The sequence below is a fragment of the Asterias amurensis genome, chromosome 9, assembly GCF_032118995.1.
Source record: "Asterias amurensis chromosome 9, ASM3211899v1".
NCBI lineage: Eukaryota > Metazoa > Echinodermata > Asteroidea > Forcipulatida > Asteriidae > Asterias > Asterias amurensis.
In genome coordinates this window covers 22,057,808-22,079,519 of record NC_092656.1, presented here as the reverse complement: position 1 = coordinate 22,079,519, position 21,712 = coordinate 22,057,808, and the positions used below count along the sequence as shown (strand labels likewise).

The 21,712-nt window shown below is 38.7% G+C and overlaps 2 protein-coding genes across 3 annotated transcripts; one reads left to right on the top strand and one right to left on the bottom strand.

Moving 5' to 3' along the window:
• Positions 1-76: 76 nt before the first annotated feature.
• Positions 77-9,271, top strand: LOC139942062 (sugar transporter SWEET1-like). 2 transcript variants are annotated; one of them, XM_071938748.1, is made up of 7 exons: positions 77-547; positions 1,511-1,588; positions 1,978-2,101; positions 2,929-3,090; positions 3,376-3,495; positions 4,445-4,567; positions 5,763-9,271. In XM_071938748.1, the coding sequence occupies exons 1-6, from the start codon at positions 480-482 to the stop codon at positions 4,535-4,537; spliced, it is 645 nt and encodes a 214-aa protein (XP_071794849.1). In that variant the 5' UTR covers positions 77-479; the 3' UTR covers positions 4,538-4,567; positions 5,763-9,271. The 2 variants fall into 2 exon arrangements, with proteins under 2 accessions (XP_071794849.1, XP_071794848.1); XM_071938747.1 differs by lacking the exon at positions 5,763-9,271 and having other exon boundaries at positions 4,445-5,741.
• Positions 9,272-9,338: 67 nt separating this feature from the next.
• Positions 9,339-20,337, bottom strand: LOC139942254 (uncharacterized). Its single transcript, XM_071939044.1, has 10 exons — positions 20,248-20,337; positions 18,921-19,143; positions 18,290-18,404; positions 17,615-17,740; positions 15,845-16,014; positions 15,101-15,429; positions 14,597-14,791; positions 13,822-13,882; positions 11,605-12,581; positions 9,339-10,776 (listed from the first exon to the last, which is right to left on the bottom strand). The coding sequence occupies exons 2-10, from the start codon at positions 19,022-19,024 to the stop codon at positions 10,763-10,765; spliced, it is 2,091 nt and encodes a 696-aa protein (XP_071795145.1). The 5' UTR covers positions 19,025-19,143; positions 20,248-20,337; the 3' UTR covers positions 9,339-10,762.
• Positions 20,338-21,712: the final 1,375 nt, after the last annotated feature.

Below are 21,712 nucleotides of genomic sequence, written 5' to 3'. Positions count from 1 at the left end.
CACTACAAGAAGGTCAACGGAAATTCAGGTCAACTACCCACAATCCTCTCGCATTATTTACGTTTTTCAGCGCACGGCCAGCGCACGGCGGCCAGAAGAGCATCAGCATGCAACAACAGGACTGGTACGGTAGTGCTAGCAGAAAGCTAAATGCAGGAGCGAAATTTCACACAGTAATTCCCTGCAAAGAAAGTGGTATTTTTCACTCTAACATCTTGCTGTGGTAGTGTTATTGTGTAACTGACTTCTGACTTGATAAAACTTTTATAAAGTTCCATAGTTCCAGTCGGTCACAGCCGACTACGCCGGCCACGTACACGTCTGTCACACATTAGTTAGTCACACTCTGCACTGACTAAGCATGGAGCAATAGAGGTTCCACACTCTGTCTGCAAAACTCTAGCTCTTGACAAACTTAGGAAGGTGCCGTTTTTGGAATCTCCAATCTTTACCGAATCGAATCCAACCAAAAAGCAACTATGGATTGGGTGCAGCTCTTATCGAATGTCACAATTTGCTGTACAATTGGGATGTTTATGGCAGGAATGTGAGTCATCCATAATTTATAAATTTATTTTAAAAATATTAATTTATAAATTTTTAATTAATAATATTAAAATGTAATTATTTTAAACAATCATCTGCACTGCATGACAATGTGCATTAATTATGGCACTAGCAAAATTTGACCATTTGCAGTATGCTATTTATTTTTTTAAGCCAACAAATATGCTAGCACGTACTACACTGAGTGTTACTGTTTGACGCACAAGTAAAGGTACAGCTGACATTATTAGTATTATTTATTTTAAAGACACTGGACACTATTGGTAATTGTCAAAGACCAGTCTTCTCACTCAATTTGCGCTCAATTGGTCGTCCAAGTTGCGAGAAAATAATGAAAGAAAAAACACCCTTGTCACTAGCCCACTTGTGTGGCCAAGGATTCAGCTATCCTTGTCACACAAAGTTGTGTGCTTCCAGATGCTTGATTTTGAGGCCTCAAAATCTAAATTTGAGGTCTCGAAATCAAAATCGTGGAAAATTACTTCTCTCTCGATAACTACGTCACTTCAGGGGAGTCGTTTCTCACAATGTTTATACCATCAAACTCTCCCAATTACTCATTACCAAGTAAGGTTTTATGCTATTAATTATTTAAAAGTGTCCACAGCCTTTAATTATGTAACACAATTGATTTTTTTACCATGGGTCTACCCTGCAAAAATAAATAAAAATGTAATAAAGTTAACAACCTAAATAAGACAAACAAAGTGGCAAACTACAACTGGTTTGAACTGCCTCTAGCTCCCAGGCAATCTCGGTGGTTGTAGGTGGTAAGACAATGCCCTAGAATTCAAAAGGTCATGGGTTCGAATCCCACCCGAGTAATTTGCCTGTGATTTTTTTTCACAGAACTCGGGAACTTGTAAATAATGTTGATAAATTTTAGTGTAAATTGATTGTACTATAATAGCCTTCTAACAACTATGTTTTTGTTTTGCTGCAGCCCTGACTGTTTCGGTATCATCAGAACTGGAAGCACAGAAAATGTTATCTTTCTTCCGTTCCTCATGACCAATATGAAGTGAGTAGCAATTAAAACAACAACTTTAGAGAGTTCAAAAGCAACCCAAAAGCTACAATCCCAGCCATATCTCGTAAGGCAAGCGACAACTTTTAGTGTTGGGCCAATAAGCTCATGACAATGGTTTCATTTGCAGTGCATACATGCACTTCATATTTCAGTGGAATTTTAGTACAATCGTGCGCCTGCAGCGAAAATATACTGCAATGCATCTTGGGATATAAAAAAAGTTGCAACTATTTGAAGCGTGACTAGTAGTAGTGATATTCACAGGCTGCCCAGGCAGTCTGCTGATCAGAAATACAAAAACTGGAATCCGGTGAGCTCTGACATGCCAAGTAAAGTTCAAGGAAATTGAAATTGTAAATGTTTTTGTTTTTTTTCCCCAGTAACATAATGTGGTTTTTCTATGGCTACCTGAAGCAAGACTCCACATTGATGATAGTGAACAGTGTGGGGAGTTTTCTACAGTCCTCCTACATGATAGTATTCATCTTCTACACCAAATCAAAGGTTTGTTTCAGTCAGGCACAGATCCCCGGGGTGGGCCCATGGGGGGCCGGGGTCAGGACCCTTCCCTGCTCTTGAAAATCCTGCTTTTAATACTACCTTCGTTCTGATTGGATGAATAGATGACTTTAAGTTAGTACCGTTTAAATCAGAAAGGGCGCTATGTACATTTTGTAATTGAACATGATTGAATAAAATACACACTGTGTAGTTCCTTGCAGTTAATGTCAACCCTCTGTTTGAAACAGTTGATTTATTTCAATGTGCCTCATCAGCGGTCTCATTAGTGGAGTGTAAGGACAATCCCCCATATGTTTCATCTTTCCCCTGTGGCTTCAGATTCCAGAGTGGCGGCGTGGTTAAATTGATAAGAGCCATACCCCACCCCGGAATCATTACACTGCTATATAGCTAACTCGTGCATTTGAAGATCTTTGCTATCTAATCAACGAAACTTGCACATCCCTTATATTGCGTTGAAAACATTTGATTAGGGGTCAGGTTGGTGCAGTTGTAGCTTTCCTTGCCTTTTACTTCTGAAATTCTAGTTCGAGTCTTGCCGGAGGGCACTATTTGGATTGAATTACACACAATTTAATTAATTCTCTGGGGTTTTCTCATCCCAAAAAAACTTTCTTGTCTTCTCACTCCATGAGGTTCTTACCTAGTATAGTGATTATGTTAAATTTTCTGAGAGTCCTTGACTTCACAACCAGAATTGAAAATTTTTATGAAATTTATGTCAAAGCATAAGAAGTTTCACCTCCTTGACTTGACTGCATAAAGCTGTCTGTAAGTGACTTGAATTTGTGTACTGTATTTCATCTCAGTTGCTGCCTTTCCAGCGCACTGTTGCAGCATTTATTGCCATGGTCACCCTCTACATGTACTTGACCAGCTACACTTCCACCTCTGAAGCCGTCCTTAATCAACTGGGCCTCATTTGTTCTTCGGTGACTGTACTGATGTACTTTTCCCCATTAGCAGAAATAGTAAGTACTTAAATATTTTTTAATTGATAAAGTCAGCCAGATTCTGTTGTATGGATTGAGTCTTCCAAGTGTTTTTATATTGAATCTCTCAAGTGTTTGTAAATTGAGTTTCCATTTTTATATTGAGTTTATCTGGTCTTGGCCTCGGTGCCCCTTCAAAAAAGTTCTCATAAACTTTAAGTTTTTGAAATGGCAGTGCCCTTTGCAAAATGAAACTGGCCTTGCCCTCTCAAAGATCAAATTCCAGGCCTGTAATAGCCCTTGTCACTGTTTCATTTTTTACAGGCAACGGTGATTCGTACACAATCTGCCAAAGGAATCTCTCTGCCGCTGACCATCACAACTCTCATTGCGTCATCTCTCTGGGTGTTATACGGGAAATGCGTGAATGACTTATACATTCAGGTGAGATCCAATGAGTCTTTGTACATTGACTTTCCTTTTTATAAGTCATTATATACTTCTGGACGCACAAAGTTTCCCCATCTGCCTTGATACTACTGCCCAGGAAAGCTGGCAACAAAATTTTCTGTCATACATGTAGCCATTTTGTGGGGACAGAAACTGATAATTCTTACGCTAACTCAATTTTGTTTGCAAAATTTCAACAACACAAAACCTCAATGTACAATCATTCACTACAGCCCTCTTATAACTGTTAGACCCAGTTTGTGTGAAACAGGCATGACTTTACAGTTACAGTGGAAGAATCGAAAATGTCTTACACAGGGGTGGTGCAAAAGGACCCCGGTGTAGAATCAAAAGACAAACTGACCACCCTCATGCAAGACCAAATTACTTGGGAAAAGTCATACTCGAGTCTGCCTGTGGGCGATCGAGTGAGTGAGTGAGTGGCTATTTGGCAGAGGTAGTTGTTTTTATAAAGGATTAAAACAATCGGACGGTTTCAAAACTCAATAGTGTACGTACTTTGCCTTTAAAGGCAGTGGACACTTTTGGTAATTACTCAAAATAACTATTAAGCATAACACCTTACTTGGTAACAAGTAATGGGGAGAGGTTGGTAGTATAAAACATTCTGAGAAACGGCTCCCTCTGAAGTGATGTAGTTTTCGAGAAAGAAGTAATTTTCCAGGAATTTGATTTCGAGACCTCAGATTTAGAATTTGAGGTTTCGAAATCAAGCATCTGAAATCACACAATTTTGTGTGACAAGGGTTATTTTTTTCTTTCATAGTTATCTCGCAACTCCGACGACCAATCGAGCTTAAATTAATCAGGTTTGTTATTTTATGCAATGTTGAGATACACCAAGTGAGAAGACTGGTCTTTGATAATTACCAATAGTGTCCAGTGTCTTTAAAGCAGTCTTCTCTCCTGCCCAACTCCACAGGTTCCAAATATCCCTGGTATTGTGAGCAGTCTGCTGCGAATCATCCTTCTGTGGAAGTACAAAGACAACTCAGTGACTGCCTCCTCCTCCTAGATCTAGACACAACATCTCAAGACAATTTGGGTGAGTTTGAGTTAAGCATCTCCATGTTAAGTCAGGCGAGGGAGCACCACACACAAGACCATTCACGTAGGCCCAATTTCATGGCTCTGCTTACCGTAACCACAGAATCAGCGTGTACGGAAGCTAAGAGTTATGTGCTTACGGCCAGCAAGAACATTTAATATTAGTGACTTTTTATTTATATTTTATTTGTTTATGTGAGCACAAAGCTAATGCGACAGATGTCACCTATCCGCCATCGTTTCAGTTTGCCAAAAGGCGTTTACTATCCAGGGAACAGATGACTTTCGTTTTATAGACCCCGCATAATTTTGGGAGGTAAGCGATAACTGCTGGTGGTTGTGTTACTTATAATTATATTATATAAATCTTAACTTTTTTCTTTTGAAAATTGTTTGTTGGCGTGATTATATGCATGCGTGATTATATGCATGCATGCACATGGTTGTTTTTTTTAAGTAAGGAAGGTTGATGTATTTACTTTTAAAACTCTCATTTTAATAATATTCTATCTATGGTGTGGGTGTGCGGAACCTATATGTTCTATTAAGGTTGATACAATTTGATGGTTTTTTTCAGAAAGTCAAGTTTGAGACAATTTTGTGTATATTTCCTTGGTATTTATGGCTCTATATTTTCTACTAAAATTATTTTTTATATTATAATCTTTATTTGATGAGACATTGAAATATTGTGAAATTCTTTGGAATAATAAAGAATACAAAAAAGACAGTTTTATGTTTTTGTAAATCTTGTTGCAAATTTTCTAAGAGGACTGATGAATGAAGTAACTAAATATCCAGTCAAATTGGGGATCGATGTAACACCTGGAGCTAGTGAGAGTAAGGGAATGTCGAAGCCGAGCGCTATAGCACACCAGACTTCACATGCCGATGATTGCAGAACGTTGGTTGGTTCGAACCCTGGTCAAGGAACAAGTGTCCTTTATTTCATTCATTTGTTTTTAAATAACTACCATGATGACTTAAATACTAATAGTGCCTTCTTATATGGCGCTCATAGGTCCATCACTCACTGAACTCTCATGGCTCTTCAAAATTATTACCCCTGGCCACTTGGCCATTTGATTTTATTTCTCAAACCATCTCAGCTCCCTTGGGAGTATACATCCTGTGCTGCCAAATATGTGAGCACTAAGCTAAATGAATCACAGAAACCATCTCTGCCCTAACAGGTACCCATTTACCCCTTGGTGAGGTCATGACTGGGATTCGAACCCACACCCTGATGACTCGGCCTTTAGAACTTAAAATTTGATACTCGGCCACGACACCCTACTCGACACTCGGTAAGTTGTGCCCTACTGTCTCTGTCAGGCATAGTGTTAGAGAGGGATGGACCGCTTAGACCAGTGTCAATCTCAAGGGATGATTTCAAGTTCATGCTATGAAGGACCTCTGCGCAAGACATATAGGTCCTGTGTGTTGTGTCATACACAGTGATAAAGCCAGTACCAATAGCATTTAGACAAGGAGTTTCCCCCAAGTGTTATTGGCAGAGATGCAACTGGGTGTTGAACAAAAAATCTGAAAATTTTTGTGGTGACGTTTATTAATAAAATCTAACTCGCAAATGGCATTTGTGGCACTTGCTTTTTTTCTTGACCGTAAACATAAGTAAAGACTGACACAATTGGTGGGCCAAATGGAGTATTTTATTCAAAGTATACAATTTTTAAATACACTTCCAATTCCATTATTCATTTTGAATTGTAAGGCAACAATGTGAAAGTATAAACTGTACCACTTGAAGCTTACATACTGATTCCAAATTTAGTTTTTTAGAATACATTATAAAAATATTAGGTGCATTGTTGCAGAAAAACAACATTTCAAAGATAAACCTAAATATTGCATAGTATTCTTGTAAGGTTTGTAGGAACATCTTGTACAGGAAATTCTCTTAACAATCGTTGTGTACAGATTTCTTTCAGATCCATTGGATCTTCATAAATATTCACTTGTCCCATTACAACATTTTGAAGATATCTAAATCCTGTTTAAATTTCTTTAATCCATTGGATCATCAATCCCAAAATTCGCTTGGCCCATCAGAAAAGATATCTGAAACTTGCATAGTATACTCTCGTAAGGTTTGCAGGAACATCTTTTAATTGACCTCTCTTTACGCATTGTACTTCTTTCAGATCCTTCAGATCGTCATAAAAATTCACTTGGACAATCACAAGTTTTTAAAGATTTCTAAATCTCTTAAAGGTTTGCAGGAACTCTTTGTACATAAACCTCTCTAGTCTTTACATACATGAGTTGTGGTATTTCTGGAAAGAACCGTATGCTGTGGTCTTCTTCAGGAAGAACACAAAACTTACAAAACTTCTGACTACAGACACTGTATTCTTTTTTCAAATCCATTGGATCATCATTATAAAAAATCACTTGGCCAATTACAACATAATATAACAATAATGATTTAGTATATTTACTGACCCATTTAACCTGACGTCGTCATCAGAATAATCTTGGATGCGCCATTTTGGTGGTCAATGTCAACGTGTGTTATTCAGAGCATCCTTGCTCTATGTTCAGAGAAGTGCGCATTTTAGTTGACGTGGCGTTTACACGTAAACCTATTGACCACCAACATGGTGAGCGTGGCATCAGTTGCCGTGTGTGACGCACGTGCAAGGGGTCAATATAGAGCTTTCTCCAGGACAAGCTTGTTTGAGGGCACATAACAGTAGAAATGGCATAAGACAATTACACAGAATCAGTTTAAGAAAATGTACTCCAGGTTATTATAAAATATAAACATTTATCAAAGATATTAGAAAATCAAGCCTGGTAATCTTTGTAATATAAATTTTTCTATAAGTGATGTTTCTTTCAGATCCATTGGATCATCATAAAGTTTCACTTTGCCTATTAACACATTTTAAAGATTTCTAAATCCTGTATAGTATTGTTTTTTCAAATCCATTGGATCATCATTATAAAAAATCACTTGGCCCATTACAACATAATGTAACAATAATGATTTATTACATTTATGATTTGGATCATCATTATACAAATTCACTTTGTCCATAACAACATTTCATATGAACTTGCAAATAAGGTTTGCAGGAACACTCAGTACATAAATATATCTTCAGACAACAGAATTATTTATTTATCAAATATTCGATCATATAGTTATCTTATAACTGATAAGTAATTGCAGGAACACCGTATGAATTTCGGTTTATACATCTCAAAGTATCATTTACAAATGTTTGTTCCTGAAACATTTAAATCATTTCATTTCTTTCCAGTTAAGTACATGTAAATAGTGAAAGACATTGTTGGTGAGTAGAAATTTAGAAAAGCATATAAGGCAGAGCTGTAAAATAGGGCCACACAAAAATACGTCGGCCTAAACAAATAGGGACCTTCGAAAATAGAGGACCCTCGAAAACAGGTCGCCCTCGAAAATAGATCAATCACGGAAGTAGGTCAGGCGCGAAAATTTGTTACCCACAAAAATAGAGACGCTTGAAGATAGGTTACCCATGAAAAAAGGACAACCACGAAAATAGGTTCCACAAAAGTATGTTACCAACGAATATAAGACAACCATGAAAATAGAAAAGAAAAGGAAGGGTTGAGATACTCATTTATGATCAAAATGTACATTTATAAAACGATGTCATCTCTGTATAGACCAGAAGCTATGCTACTGTAGGCGGGTGGGGGCACAAAGGGAAGGGGGGACTTTTCCATTTGATTCTCTCTTTGAAAAACTCTTCTCAGCATTCTTGTTTTGCCATTTACTACTTTTTTCAAGATAATCTTGCAATGCAAAAAAACTAGTTTTTAAAAACTTTGAAACATCACATTTTAGTATAAAATGTAAAATTTTACTCATGTAATTTTTTTTATAAAAATAATAAAAATTTTGAATGGAGTGGGGTGGCCCAGGGGGGACATGGACCTAGTTAAAAATATTACATGATTCTATCTGTACACTAATCTTTACGCGACCTTGTTCAAAATATTACTGCATAAGCTTTGCATGTAAAAAACCTATCATCTTTCAGGAACGCTCCTGTTTTAAATATGGAAACTATTTTTTATTTGGGGTTAAAGCAGCCTTGTTGCTTTACTTTTGTCTTTTCAACTTTTATTTTCTTATAACAAGTTGTTTTTCTTTATTCCTTTTTTTCTTGAGGGGATTTTAGGGTATTCACATTTAAAACCTTTTTTTCCTTTTCATTAAGACTTTTTTAAAATATCGTCCCCAAATTTAAATCTACATTCACTTTATATAATCTGAGTTGGGTTTTTTTAAATATCAGAACCCTTCAGGTTAGCAAATAATTAGCGATAAAAACACCCATATTCTACATTTTTGGCAAAGTGCGCCACCTTAAAACTATCTTGAATACAAACATCAAACACACACATTAAAATTCACGCTAGGCTACATCTATTTATACACTGTATGTAGCAGTGAAGAAATCCACAATCCCAGAATTATCCATTCAACTAATTTTAAATAACTCTACTATATAAAAACACTATGATATGACTTCATCTGCATAATATATTAACACACACAAAATCAGATACAAAATAAATTATGTATGAATGATTCCCGAGACAAGCCTTGTAAATTAGCTTGATGTTTTTCAATTATTACATTCATTTCAGTAAATGTTAAGATTTTTGAGTAAATACATTGTAGTCTTTGCGTTTTTTTTTTTTTTTTTCTTTTTTTTTTTTTTTTTCTTTTTTTTTTTTTTGGGGGGGGGGGCGGTTTGTTACTACTTTCCTCCAATAGCTTATTTTTTTCCTCTTTTTTTCTTATTATTGTAACAAATAGTTACAAGCCAAGCTTTGTTGTATATACGTAGCTAATCGCTGTATTAAACTCAACCTTTTCTATTTACATAATTGGAAGGGTCCTAAAAAAAGCACCTTTCCCCATCAGACAAGGACACTATAAAGGCCTCCCCTGATAAAAAAGTGTGCCTTTCTTTTTCAGTTTTCTAATTATTTTTGTGTACGCCACTTTCAGTAAGTACTGCATGTTTGATACTACTAATACCTGCCTAGAGGTACCCGGTAGAAGTAACCTTGACCCAATTTCATAGAGCTATATAAGCTTAAAAGATTCTGCTGAGCAAAAATAAGCAGGATACCAGTCACTGATTGTACATGGTGGCATGTTATTTTGGCTGGTAACCTTATTCTGGTAAGTTTTGTTGGATTTGAGGCATTGGGGGTAGAGTATCAATGTATTTAATTTAGTTTGCGGTAGCACCATGTGTATTCCTACTTGCTGGGCTCTGCATAGTTTTGTTGTGCTGCTTTTTGTGCTTAAGCAGCTCCATGAAATTTGGTCCAGAAACTTTACTACTGAGAGCTTTTTTGAAAGCTTGGCTGCAGCTCTGGCTCTGGGTCTGGCTACATTAAGAGTTGAAGCACCTTGTGAAATGCACTTAATGCTCCAAATTGATCATGGAGCCCAAGCCAGACCTGGGCCCAATTTCATAGAGCTTCTTTAAGCAAAGAAATATTGCTTAACAGTTGTCTGCTTAGCAGAAATGAGCAGGATACCAGTCACAAATTGTGTATTTAACATGGTAGTTCAGTTAGAAACCATGTTCTGGTTAGCAAAATTTGGTTGTGCTTAAAGACACTGGACACTATTGGTAATTATCAAAGACCAGTCTTCTCACTTGGTGTATCTCAACATATGCATAAAATAACCTGTGAAAAGTTGAGCTCAATTGGTCGTCGAAGTTGCGAGACAATAATGAAAGAAAAAACACCCCTGCCACACGAAGTTATGTGCCTTCATATGCTTGATTTCGAGACCTCAAATTCTAAATCTGAGGTCTCGAAATCAAATTCGTGGAAAATTACTTCTTTCTCAAAAACTACATTACTTCAGAGGGAGCCGTTGCTCACAATGTTTTATACTATCAATAGCTCCCCATTACTCATTACCAAGAAAGGTTTTAGGCTAATAATTATTTTGAGTAATACCAATAGTGTCCACTGCCTTTAAGCAGGTCTTTGAAATTGGACCACTGGGTTTGGAAAAGGCCCCTTCTTTTGGCTTATACAGCCCTCTAGCTGTGTCAACCAACAATATTAGGATGGTTCCTTGAGATGACAAATCCAATAGCAAGGGTACATCATCATCAGCTGGTGGTGGTGGTTCACACAACTACTCGTCGTCCTCTGTTGCAAACAAAAAAAACAGAATCTTCATCTTAGTTTTAAAGGGAGACCAAACAATTTTGAGCTCGAAATTCAACACAACATTCAACACAAAAAGGGGAAAAGATATTGAACCCTTGCAATTATGAGCAAGTTCGAGTGTGCACCATGGTTAGCTAAATAAAGGTTGACTTTTTTTACTCGAACCCAGGCTGGCTGACCATTGGTTGACTACTTTGGTCAACCATTTAAAACCGGCCTCATGACCATGGTTTCTTCACTGGTCCCAATAGCCTGTTCCATGCTAAAATGTGTGTAGCGTAGAGGGGAACCAGTGACACTATAGCAAAAACGTGGAAGGCAGTGGAGTGTTGGATACCGTGGTACCGTACCGATGGTTGACTAGACTTCCAAACAAGTCTATCGAGTGAGGGCGTCACTGCGCCTGTACGCTGCTGGTCAGAATTTGTCTAAATATGTGCATTTGAACCTGATCTATGTCACACATGGCTACTGTCTGCCCATGGTTCTGAGATATTGGATTGGAAGTCTAACTGAACACTATGGTGGGCATCGTGCTCTTTGTCGAAAATGGGCACTTCAGAGTAAAACAGGGGGAATGTGATGAAGTTAGGTCAATAAGGAGTAAAATTCTATTATAACAAAGCTTTGTGGTATGCAGTCTTTCAAGAACAACGTATTCATGTATTAAGGTTGTTGCTACCAAGGATTATCAAGTCTCCAAGTGACTAAAGTGAGTTGATCATCAAGTTTAAACCAGCCGACATTAAACAAAACTACAATTGTTATAAATAACAAATAATTTGCTATTAATATATTTGTTTTTACCTGTGTCAGTGGAGAGAAAACCAACATTCTGATTACTGTAATTACCAGCAATGTTTATGTTCACCTTTGATGATCCAATGACATAAATACTATGTCCATGACGAGAAGGGGCAGAACACTCTTCACTTCCATTGGTAGAATTCTGAGCTGAAGGAGCTACCCTTATTTTGGGTTTCCAAGATTTCTTTGATTTCATCGAATGACTGCTGCGAGCACCTGCGCCTTTATTGTTCAGTTTAGCACGATCAGTTTCATCCAGGGAAATAGCTGCAACATCAACAGCACCTGCAGCAGTTGCTACTGCAGCAGCAGTAGAAGCATCATCTGTCACTGCTAGAGCTGCATCAGCATGTGTGTCTGCAGAAGAAGGCGAGTGACACGAAACAGCTGCGAGGTCCACCACTGTAGATGCAGCACCGACAGTAACATCTGTAACACCTAGGGTGGCAGAACAGGCAGCCTGGCAGGTACTGACTTTGTCGGCGTCGATCCCGTTCTCTTTGCAGAGAGTGACTTCTGGAATTGCAACACCTTCCTTTCCATCAGGATAAGCCGAAGTAACCACTGATTGGCAGGAACCTTCAGGAGTAGGGTGTTGGGTGCCAATATTGCTAGCATTCCCTAAGGAAGACTCAAGCATGGCTGGAAAGACAAGGGGTTCGCCACTCAGCTGGGAATCTGGACTCCTCGTTGAGCGAACTTTACAAGAAGTTGCCTTGACAGCCTGTTGGTCATAATCTAATGTGGGACCTGAAGAAGAAGTTGATAAATGTGCCATACTGTTGATAGGCGTGTCACTCATCACGTCTCTTTCATCATCATCAGGCATGGCAGCATTCGATGTAATATAACTTCTCAGGTCAGAGTCTGAGTATGGTGAACTGCCTAAAAGCTTTGTGCTGCTCTTACATGCACCGCCTGACTCGGCTGATCCAACGCGCCTTGAAATACCTCCGTTGTCACTCAGCTCCCTGACCCTTCATAAAACAATGTCACACAGAGTGTCAATTAGTTATGAAAGCACAAATCTGTCTAGTATAGGGGAGACATAATATACAACTCGGTTTATCTCAGATCATCATTAAAGGCAGTGGACACTATTGGTACTTACTCAAAATAATTATTGTCATAAAACCTTTCTTGATTACGAGTTATGGGGAGAGGTTGATAGTATAAAACATTCTGCAAAACAGCTCTCTCTGAAGTGACATGGTTTTTGAGAAAGAAGTAATTTTCAACAAATTTGATTTCAAGACCTCAAGTTTAGAATTTGAGGTCTCGAAATCAACCATCTGAAAGCACACAACTTTGAGTGACCATGGTGTGACAAGGGTGTTTTTTCTTTCATTAATATCTCGCAACTTCGACGATCGATTGAGCTCAAGTTTCCACAGGTTTGTTATTTTATGCATATGTTGAGATACACCAAGTGAGAAGACTGGTTCTTGACAATTACCAAAAGTGTCCAGTGTCTTTAAAGGGTTTGGGTACCTTTTGTACATAACGTTCTTGCCTATGGATCCCTACTCACTGTGAATGAAGTTTCAGCTTCATTAGTCGTCAAGTTTTTCATGGAGCAATGTTTTCAGGAGGGTCCAGAAATGCGTTGTACATGCTAACATAATTTTTCGTCTCACCGAGACAAAAATTATTTTTGTGTTGTTGTTTTACTCATTTCTAAAAAAAAAATACAGTACCTCGGCAAGTAAAATTTTAAGGGAAGCTTTCTATCATCATTATTTTTATACTGTGTAAGTTTATTGTTTACTGTTGACAATTGTGTTAAGTGTCGTACAAATAGAACCCAGACTCTTTAACTACAAGAATTGGGGTTTCAAATTGATGAGTTTAGAACTCGATTCACATGTCACAGAGGGTCACCAAGTCACTTAAGACTTTCAGGGGTAAACTGAGCAAGACTCTCAGGGAAAGTTTTGAAGCTGAGTCACCCAACACCACAAATGAAGTCTGGGCCAAAATGGATTGTTGGCAACTCTAATTGTTATTAACCCAGAGAGGTGAAAGTTGATTTGGAGTACAACTTCAACGGAAGTGTAAAAACATCATAAAGCAATGTAGAATGAAGAACAAAAATGTTAAATCTGAAATCTAAAAAAGATGCGCATAAAACAGTGAGCATGATTAAAACATTTCAAATCTATAAAGACCTAAATTTCAAAATTGATTGCAGTGCAATGCAGTGTTTCATTTACTTACTTTGCTAGTGGGTTGACCTTGTAACTGACAGTCTGAGCATTTACATCAACTGCAACAGATGCTGTGTAAGAAATAAACTTATGGGTTTAATGAAAAGTTACCTACAGAATTACTCAGCTTAAAAATAATATTAAAACACAGGTTAAAATACACGCCTTCCACCTCCAGGACCATGGTTCAAATCCTGCTGGGACCGGAGCCCAATGTCATGGTGCTACTTACCATAAGCAAAGAATCAGCGCTTACAGAAGCATGTAATTATGCACTTACGTCAAGCATATTTCACGGGTTAGCTGGAATTGTTGTGTTATAGTTCACCTTACTAGGTATTCTTTGATCGCTTACACAAGATTCTGCTCTTGCCCTGTAAGCGAAAAATGGTGTTTGCAAGCGCAGATTCTGCGAATGCAGAGCCAAGAAACTGAGCCCTGTCCCTGTCGTGATGCAAACTGCAATCTGAATTTTGTTTTGCAGTATTGGCCAAATTCACCTGACGTCATCATCAGAATAATCTTGGATGCGCCATACTGGTGGGCAATGTCACTGTGCGTTATTCAGTGAAAAGCGCATTATAATTGAGGCCAAGTTTACACGTATACCTAATTGACCACCAAAATGGTGAGCGTGGCACAGTCACCGTGTGTGACGTGCGTGCAAGGGGTCAATATCACCCCACCCCAAAATTTCCTGTCTAGATAATAAATAATATTTGTATTAAAACACGTCAATAATAACAACCTAACATGGAGTTTAATGAAGATGAATTGAAATTTACCTTCTGAATCTCCGACATCCACTGCAACATAATCTGATGGTGGGAAATGTTGACCATTTGCTTCTTGAGAAATTCGGTTGTTCAAGCATTGATACATCAATGTAGCAATCCCAACAACCAGGATTATTGCACAAATGACCAAGATGATGCCATTCAATACATGATTGCTGCTTTGGGGAACTGGGGCATCAGCCTCTGAATGGGGGAAAAATGTTAAAATGTGTCATGATTATTAACCTTTATATCATAATTCTTAAACAAAACATTTCTTTTGTGACAAGTAGATAAACAACAACACGCCAGCAGAAGCCAGAGAGAAGTCGCTCAACCTGATGCCATTTAATTTGTTAACATGGTAGGCTCATCGTTCAAAATTTTTAATAAACCTATCTAACCATTAAATTGTTAATATCCGGAGGTCAAAAATTGTATCTGTTCATAAAAACGAATGAAGATCCACAACCCTTTCTTGAAAATAACTATTTTGCTACATGTATCGCTTACCCTGCTCTTCCTCGGCTAGGTCACCACTGCCGTCGCTGTCGTCACCCACCTCTTCCTGGGGTGAAAAGATGCCAGTAGATGTAACAACTTGATCAGTTAAGTCTCCACTCACAGGGGAAGGTGAAACAAAATTAGTTTCTTGTGGCGGACTTGTAATTTCTTTAGATAGTGTAGGTGCAAGCATTGCTTCCGTCGACGTTGACTCTTCACTTCCTTCCTGCGGTGGGTCCGTCATCAGGATTTGGCACTGAGGTTCCCGCTCTAACTCGGTGGGTGAAAGAAATTCACATGTGTGGCACTGGTCTGGCGTACCTTCGTGGTGGTAATAGCTGAAATTTGTTTTTTAAAGATATACAAGCCTCAGAAACAGAAAAACTTGCAATTCTAAAGTCATGTGAGCTGCATTTGCGCAGGAAAGCAAACTACTTTGAAATTGCAGGAAGACAAAAAGAGGGAAGAGTAATTCAGACTATTCAAGTGTCATTTTTTCAAAGAAAATTACAGATTTCAGAATTAAAGTTGATCTTTGCTTTTTCTACTCAAAGTCAATAAACCATGGCCTGGACATTCATCTTTGAGAGGGCAAAGCTATTTTCATTGTGCATTGTGGACCTGGCCCTTTCATTTAAAACAAAATATGAGATTTTTGAAGGAGCACCAAGGCCAGTCACTGCAAAATGGCCTCCCTGTGTAATTCCATGCATCTTTTAATGGTAGCTTGTAAAGAAAACTTTGAGAAATTACCCTGGTCGACACTTCCCACAAATGACATCGGTTGTGACTTGACATGGAGTATCGCCGACAGTGTTATCGCACAGACGACATGGTTGACAACTGTAATCCTTCGGACCTGAAAACTGACCTGGATTACATGGTTGACATTTTGCATTCTGACCATCCTTTCCATCACAGTGCTGGAGAAAATATACCATAAAGAACAAACACTTTAAAGGTTTCAGTAACAAGGCTAACACAAATTGTGTCAGGTAAATTAATATCACTCATCAGGGCACGAGCAAATATTAATAATAGTGTGGCGAAACAGTTGCATGGGGGCGCAATTGCTGACCTAGTTCCAGAGCCATCGCCAGCGGTGCCGGGCACATACACTGTGTGTGCACAACGCGTGATCCCCGCATGGGGATCACATGGACAGCATGTGCTGACCACAGGCCGCAGCAGTGGGTATTTTTAGGCTGCGTTTTCAGTTGTGATTTGGCTGGCTTGGAGGAAAGAACAGATTCAGAGAACAGGTCAGTAGTTGCGAACCCAGGGCTTGATTATTGTTAAATAAAGAGAAGGAATTAAAGAGAATCATTAAAAGGAGTTAATCGACAAGAGAGAATAAGGAAACAGAATAAACCATTATCAGTAACGGAGACATATTGCTTCACACCAGTTATTTTCTTTATTGTGTCAATTATTATTATTGTTAAGCTGCAGCGAAGACTTTTAGACCGCTCGAGTCGACGTTACAATAGTAATAATAATAAGTGGCTTCTTATAAATACATGTGGCACGCATCCCTGTCACTCAGTGATGCTCGTGGTGCTTTAAAGGGAAGGTACACGTTTGGGAATTGTCAAAGACCACTTGGTGTATCCCATCATAAGCATAAAATAACAAGCCTGTGAAAATTTGGACTCAATCGGTCATCGAAGTTGCGAGAAAATGCTAAAAGAAAAAACACCCTTGTTTGACGAATTTGTGTGCTTTCAGATAGGAATAAAAGACATTTAGCTAGAAGTCCTTTATTATTTAAGTGAGAAATTACCTCTTTCTCCAAAACTAAGTTTCTTCAGAGGGAGTTGTTTCCCACAATGTTTGATACTATCAAATCAACAGCTCTCCAATGCTCATTACCAAGTCAGTTTTTAAGTTAATATTTGTTTTGAGTAATTACCAAACATGTACCTTCCCTTTAAAGGCATTGGACACTATTGGTAATTACTCAAAATAATTATTAGCATAACATCTTTCTTGGTAACGAGTAATGGGGAGAGGTTGATGGTGTAAAACAATGTGAGAAACGGCTCCCTCTGAAGTGCCATAGTTTTCGAGAAAGAAGTAATTTTCCACGAATTTGATTTCGAGACTTCAAGTTTAGAACTTGAGGTCTCGAAATCAACCATCTAAACGCACACAACTTCGTGTGACAAGGATGTTTTTTTCTTTCATTATTATCTCGCAACTTCGATGACCGATTGAGCTCAAGTTTTCACAGGTTAGTTATTTTATGCATATGTTGAGATACACCAACTGTGAAGGCTTGTCTTTGACAATTACCAATAGTGTCCACTGCCTTTAATAAGTGCACTGGGTTCTTTGACGTGTGCTATTAACACAACACCGGACCAATAGCTTACTGTCCCAACCGCAGGACACAGCATCATGGTTAAGTGTCTTGCTTGAAGGACACAGGTGTCACGACTGGGACTCGAACCCACACTCTGTTGATTAGAAACACCACCAGAGTTTGAACCCGGTGTTCTTAACCGCTAGTAATATACTCACACCATCTAGACCCTGGCCAGGATCACATTTAGGGCACGGTTGGCAGTTCTCTCCATCCTTGTGATAAAACCATTTGTTGCCGTTGCAGTCAGGGTTACAATCTGGCGGTGATGGCGATGTTGGGCACTAAACATTGAAAAAGACATTTTATCTGACTTAATGACTAACTCATCGGGAGATATATTACAGGAAAGATACATTAACTGGAAATCTGGCCTGTGGAAAGGGCTAAAAGAAAATCGTACAGTTAGGGCACGGCTCCATGCTTAGAATCGGCACTTACAGGAAAGAGTTCCGCGATTTCATCAAGCTGTTTTAACAGGTGAGCAGGGTGATTCACATTACCAAGCATTCTTCGCTTAAACAGCTAGCAAAAGAATTCGGCACAAACCCTGTAAGCGATGAATTATGATTGCAAGCGCAGAATTCTGCGTTATCATGCAGAGCCATGAAATGTGGTACAAAAGACGTTTGTACACAGTTCGCCATATGGGGGACAGAATCTACCCTGCCACACCACACCACTTTCATCTAGCTACTTTTTAAGCAGAAAATGCTGCTCAATAATCTTCTGCTAAGCAGAAATGATCACGGCTAAGCAGAAATGATCACGATACCACTACCGAAATTAACATTCTGTGATTTTGAAAAAAATTGTACAGAACATTCAATTACCTCAACCTCTGTGTCAGATTTAACACAGTCCATTTGAATCACCACTAACATAATCAGTGTGAAAAGAAGAGCTCTGGTTGTGTCACCACTGTGTTCGATCCTCTTCACAGAAGTTCTGTAAAAAAAAAAAAAAAAAAAAAAGATCAAGTTTAAGCATGCACCATGGTTTTAGTAAATGTTGACCTTTATTGACTAGAACCCAGGCTGGTAGACCATTGGTTGACTACTGTGGTCAACCATTTAAAACCGGCCTCATGACCATGGTTTATTCCGTGCTAACATATGCAAAAGTGCAGAGGGGAACCAGTGACAATTTAGCGACAGCAATGGAGTGTTGAATACCGTGTTACCGATGGTCGGCTTGGCTTGTAAATGAGTTATTCGAGTGAGTGCATGCACTGTGCATGTTGCTGGTCAGCTGTCGACGAAATATGCGCACTCGAACTTTCTCAATCTGAAGTCAAACTTTTAAAACTTATTATTACTTCGCAATCTTTAGTCACTCATGTCTGTCTCAAGCGAATTATTCGTTGCCTATTTGTGACGTCAACATTCGCTTCGCATTCGCATTCGCTGGAAGTATGAACCGGGCTTTATGCCCCTCTGCCTTCCAAAATATGAATAAACTCACATGTTTGAGCTTGCATCGTCGGAACGCCTAGCAAGTAAAGGTAGGAGATGGAGAAGTTGGAAAAAGCCCCAAACTTGGTTTTGTTTGACAGAACACTTATCCATTGTCAACTAAAGATCATGCGGCCAATGTTGAAGAAAAGGCCCTCCTGCCGTAACACTGTTCCAAGTAGTTTTCCTGTAGTTTTCCTGTAGTTTTCCAGTACTTTTCCGTGGTTTTCTGTCTGGTAAATAGTAACACGATACAGCCATAAAACAATGAGATTTACTAATGAAACAATATCAAATGAGATTATCAAAAGAAAAATTAGTTGTCTCATTAAACTTGTCAAATTGAGATTGTCTCATGAAATTAATTATTATGAGATTATCTCAGCTCCTTCTATTAAAACAATGTTCAGTTTGTTATTAAAGGAACATAACAGAATTGGTAATGGGAAAAAAAATTGTCTAAGAAGATCATAGATTGACATAAAATTTACAGGGTCTAATGATGATGATAGTAGAAAACATCCCTTGAAATATTTCAGTAATTAATGCCATATTTTATGACGAATAATTAAAACTAATTTCCCGTTTGGAGTTTTTCACTCAGTGAGCGTTATTTCTTCTTTTTTTGAATGGATGTCATTCAAAATGTGTAACGGTAATCGTTTTTTTGGGGGGGGGGGGTTTCTTCACTTTTTTCTTGTGACCCAGATCATGCCCATCCAGATGGCCGATTAATCTCAAACTCCAAACAGGTTTGTCAGTTTATATAATAGATTTCATAAAGTGCTTATACCCATATATGCTTAAAACACACTGCCAGCAACTGTTTTGTTAGCAAAAACCGGAGGTCGTTGGTTCAAATCCCACTCTAGTCAATTCTTTGTTCAACCATGGTTCAACCAAGCTTCTCGGTTTCATCTTCAAGTCTGCAGTATAAACCCCTCTAAACTAAAGTAATTAAAATTAAAAGTTAAATTAAATGTAATATTAATTCCTGCTGTGGTGTGGAGTCTTTGATTGATGAACTAGTCAAATAGGCATTTGTTTTTTTCTAGTGTGGACTCGAGCCTACCCAAGATATACAGCAAGATTCCGAGAGATATGCTGAACAGGCTTTGACAAGTAGCTAGATGTGCCCCCCTAGCCCCACCTCCCTAACAGAAACTGTGACGCATCACGAAATTGTAAACTTCAACTTGAAGTATAAGTACATTATCATACTCATGTTTTCATCCATGCTTACATCAACAAGTCACAGCAAAAGGGAAAGGGGGGTAGCAAGTTCACAATTAAATTAATATCAGTTTGATAAATAAACATTTTGAGACTTGAGTTACCTTTCTGAAACTGTCGAAAACATGTCCACGTCGCGGCCTCACAAAATCTAGATGATACTGATAGACATGTTGTGGTGCTCAGAATTTGCGGGTTTTTTTTTAAAGCACAGTCTCTGTGGATCATAGCCTTTAGTCAAGGCGCACGCGGCACACCGGATAGCACGCACAACCCCAAAAATGTAACGCACGAAAAAAGATTATCACCGCGAGCGGCATTGTGCGCCTTGACTAAAGGCTATCCCAACTTGCACGCATTGTGCACGTGATCGTCAAAAGGGTATTCCCCTTAACGTCACATGTTAGTCTTGGTTCCAAGACCATTGGTGTTGCGCGGTCACACACAACCAACGTTCCGATTATGCACGGCAAAAACTGTCCACGCTTGTAATGAACGAACGCTAGCGGGCGCTCTGTTTCTCTGATTTAGATCTCACCATGGTCTTGAATATTTGCAGCGACGGGTCTTAACTTTTTTATTGTTTTTCGGCAAATCTCCCCCGACTTTCCGGTGGAGCCAATCAGAGGCTGCGTTGCGGTTGGCTCATGAATAATTCATCAGTGTTGTGCATGTAGTGTACAATGCATGCAGTAATTCCGTTGCATGACTTTTGCTTTACTCTGTGTGTGGGTATATATGTTTTTATCGGAGTAAAATAATGTCCAGATCAGTAGGATTTAAAACTTTGACACAGGGTGGAAATACGATAAAGAAAGGTTTGTGGTACCAGCACAAACATTTCTATGTATAATGTCCAGATCCAGACACCTGCATTGCCATGATATGCAGCTTGAAATGCGATCGTGGCGTTATGCTCCCGACGTGCCAGGGCCCACACTGATGAAGCCTGTATTGGCTAAACAATTTGCTTATAGTTAGCACAAAATAGTATTGCTTAGCAGAAACTGGTTGCCAGCCAATTTTTAATTAAATTTGAAATTTTGTAGTGCCCAAGTAAATTTTTGGATAGTAAAGAAATTTTGTACAGTATTTTCTGCCAAACAGGTATTAACTGGTGGGCCCTGTAGTGTTATTCACAGTGAAAGTTTTTTAATCTTGGGGGAAGGAAATCTTGAGGGATTCAAAAGCGTCTTTGTGAGAACGTATTTTGAAACGTAACCGTAGCTGCATATCTTGGAACGTAAGCGTAGCTTGACTCGGGATTGAAAGCGTACTTTTTGATATTGTAGCGTAACCTAATAGTATCTTGGAGTGTGTAAGCTGAGTAGCTGCGTAGCTTGGAACGTAACAGTATCTTTTGGTGGAGCGTAAGCATATCTTGGAGCGTAATTCGTAGCTGCGTATCTTGGAACGTAAGCGTAACTTGACATGGGATTGAAAGCGTACCTTTTTATATTATAGCGTAACTTGAAGGAACGTAAGCAGATCTGTAAGCGCAGCTGAGTAGCTGTGTAGCTTGGAACGTTGACATCTTTTGGAACGTAAAGCATATCTTGGACTCAAGCG

Coding starts and splice junctions, on each gene's coding strand:
- LOC139942062 (XM_071938748.1), top strand. CDS start 480: ATGGATTGGGTGCAGCTCTTATCGAATGTCACAATTTGCTGTACAATT. Junction 548..1,510: donor GGGATGTTTATGGCAGGAAT/GTGAGTCATCCA, acceptor GTTTTGCTGCAG/CCCTGACTGTTTCGGTATCA. Junction 1,589..1,977: donor TTCCTCATGACCAATATGAA/GTGAGTAGCAAT, acceptor TTTTTTCCCCAG/TAACATAATGTGGTTTTTCT.
- LOC139942254 (XM_071939044.1), bottom strand. CDS start 19,024: ATGGATAAGTGTTCTGTCAAACAAAACCAAGTTTGGGGCTTTTTCCAA. Junction 18,405..18,920: donor GACGATGCAAGCTCAAACAT/GTGAGTTTATTC, acceptor TTTTTTTTACAG/AACTTCTGTGAAGAGGATCG. Junction 15,430..15,844: donor TGTGGGAAGTGTCGACCAGG/GTAATTTCTCAA, acceptor AACAAATTTCAG/CTATTACCACCACGAAGGTA.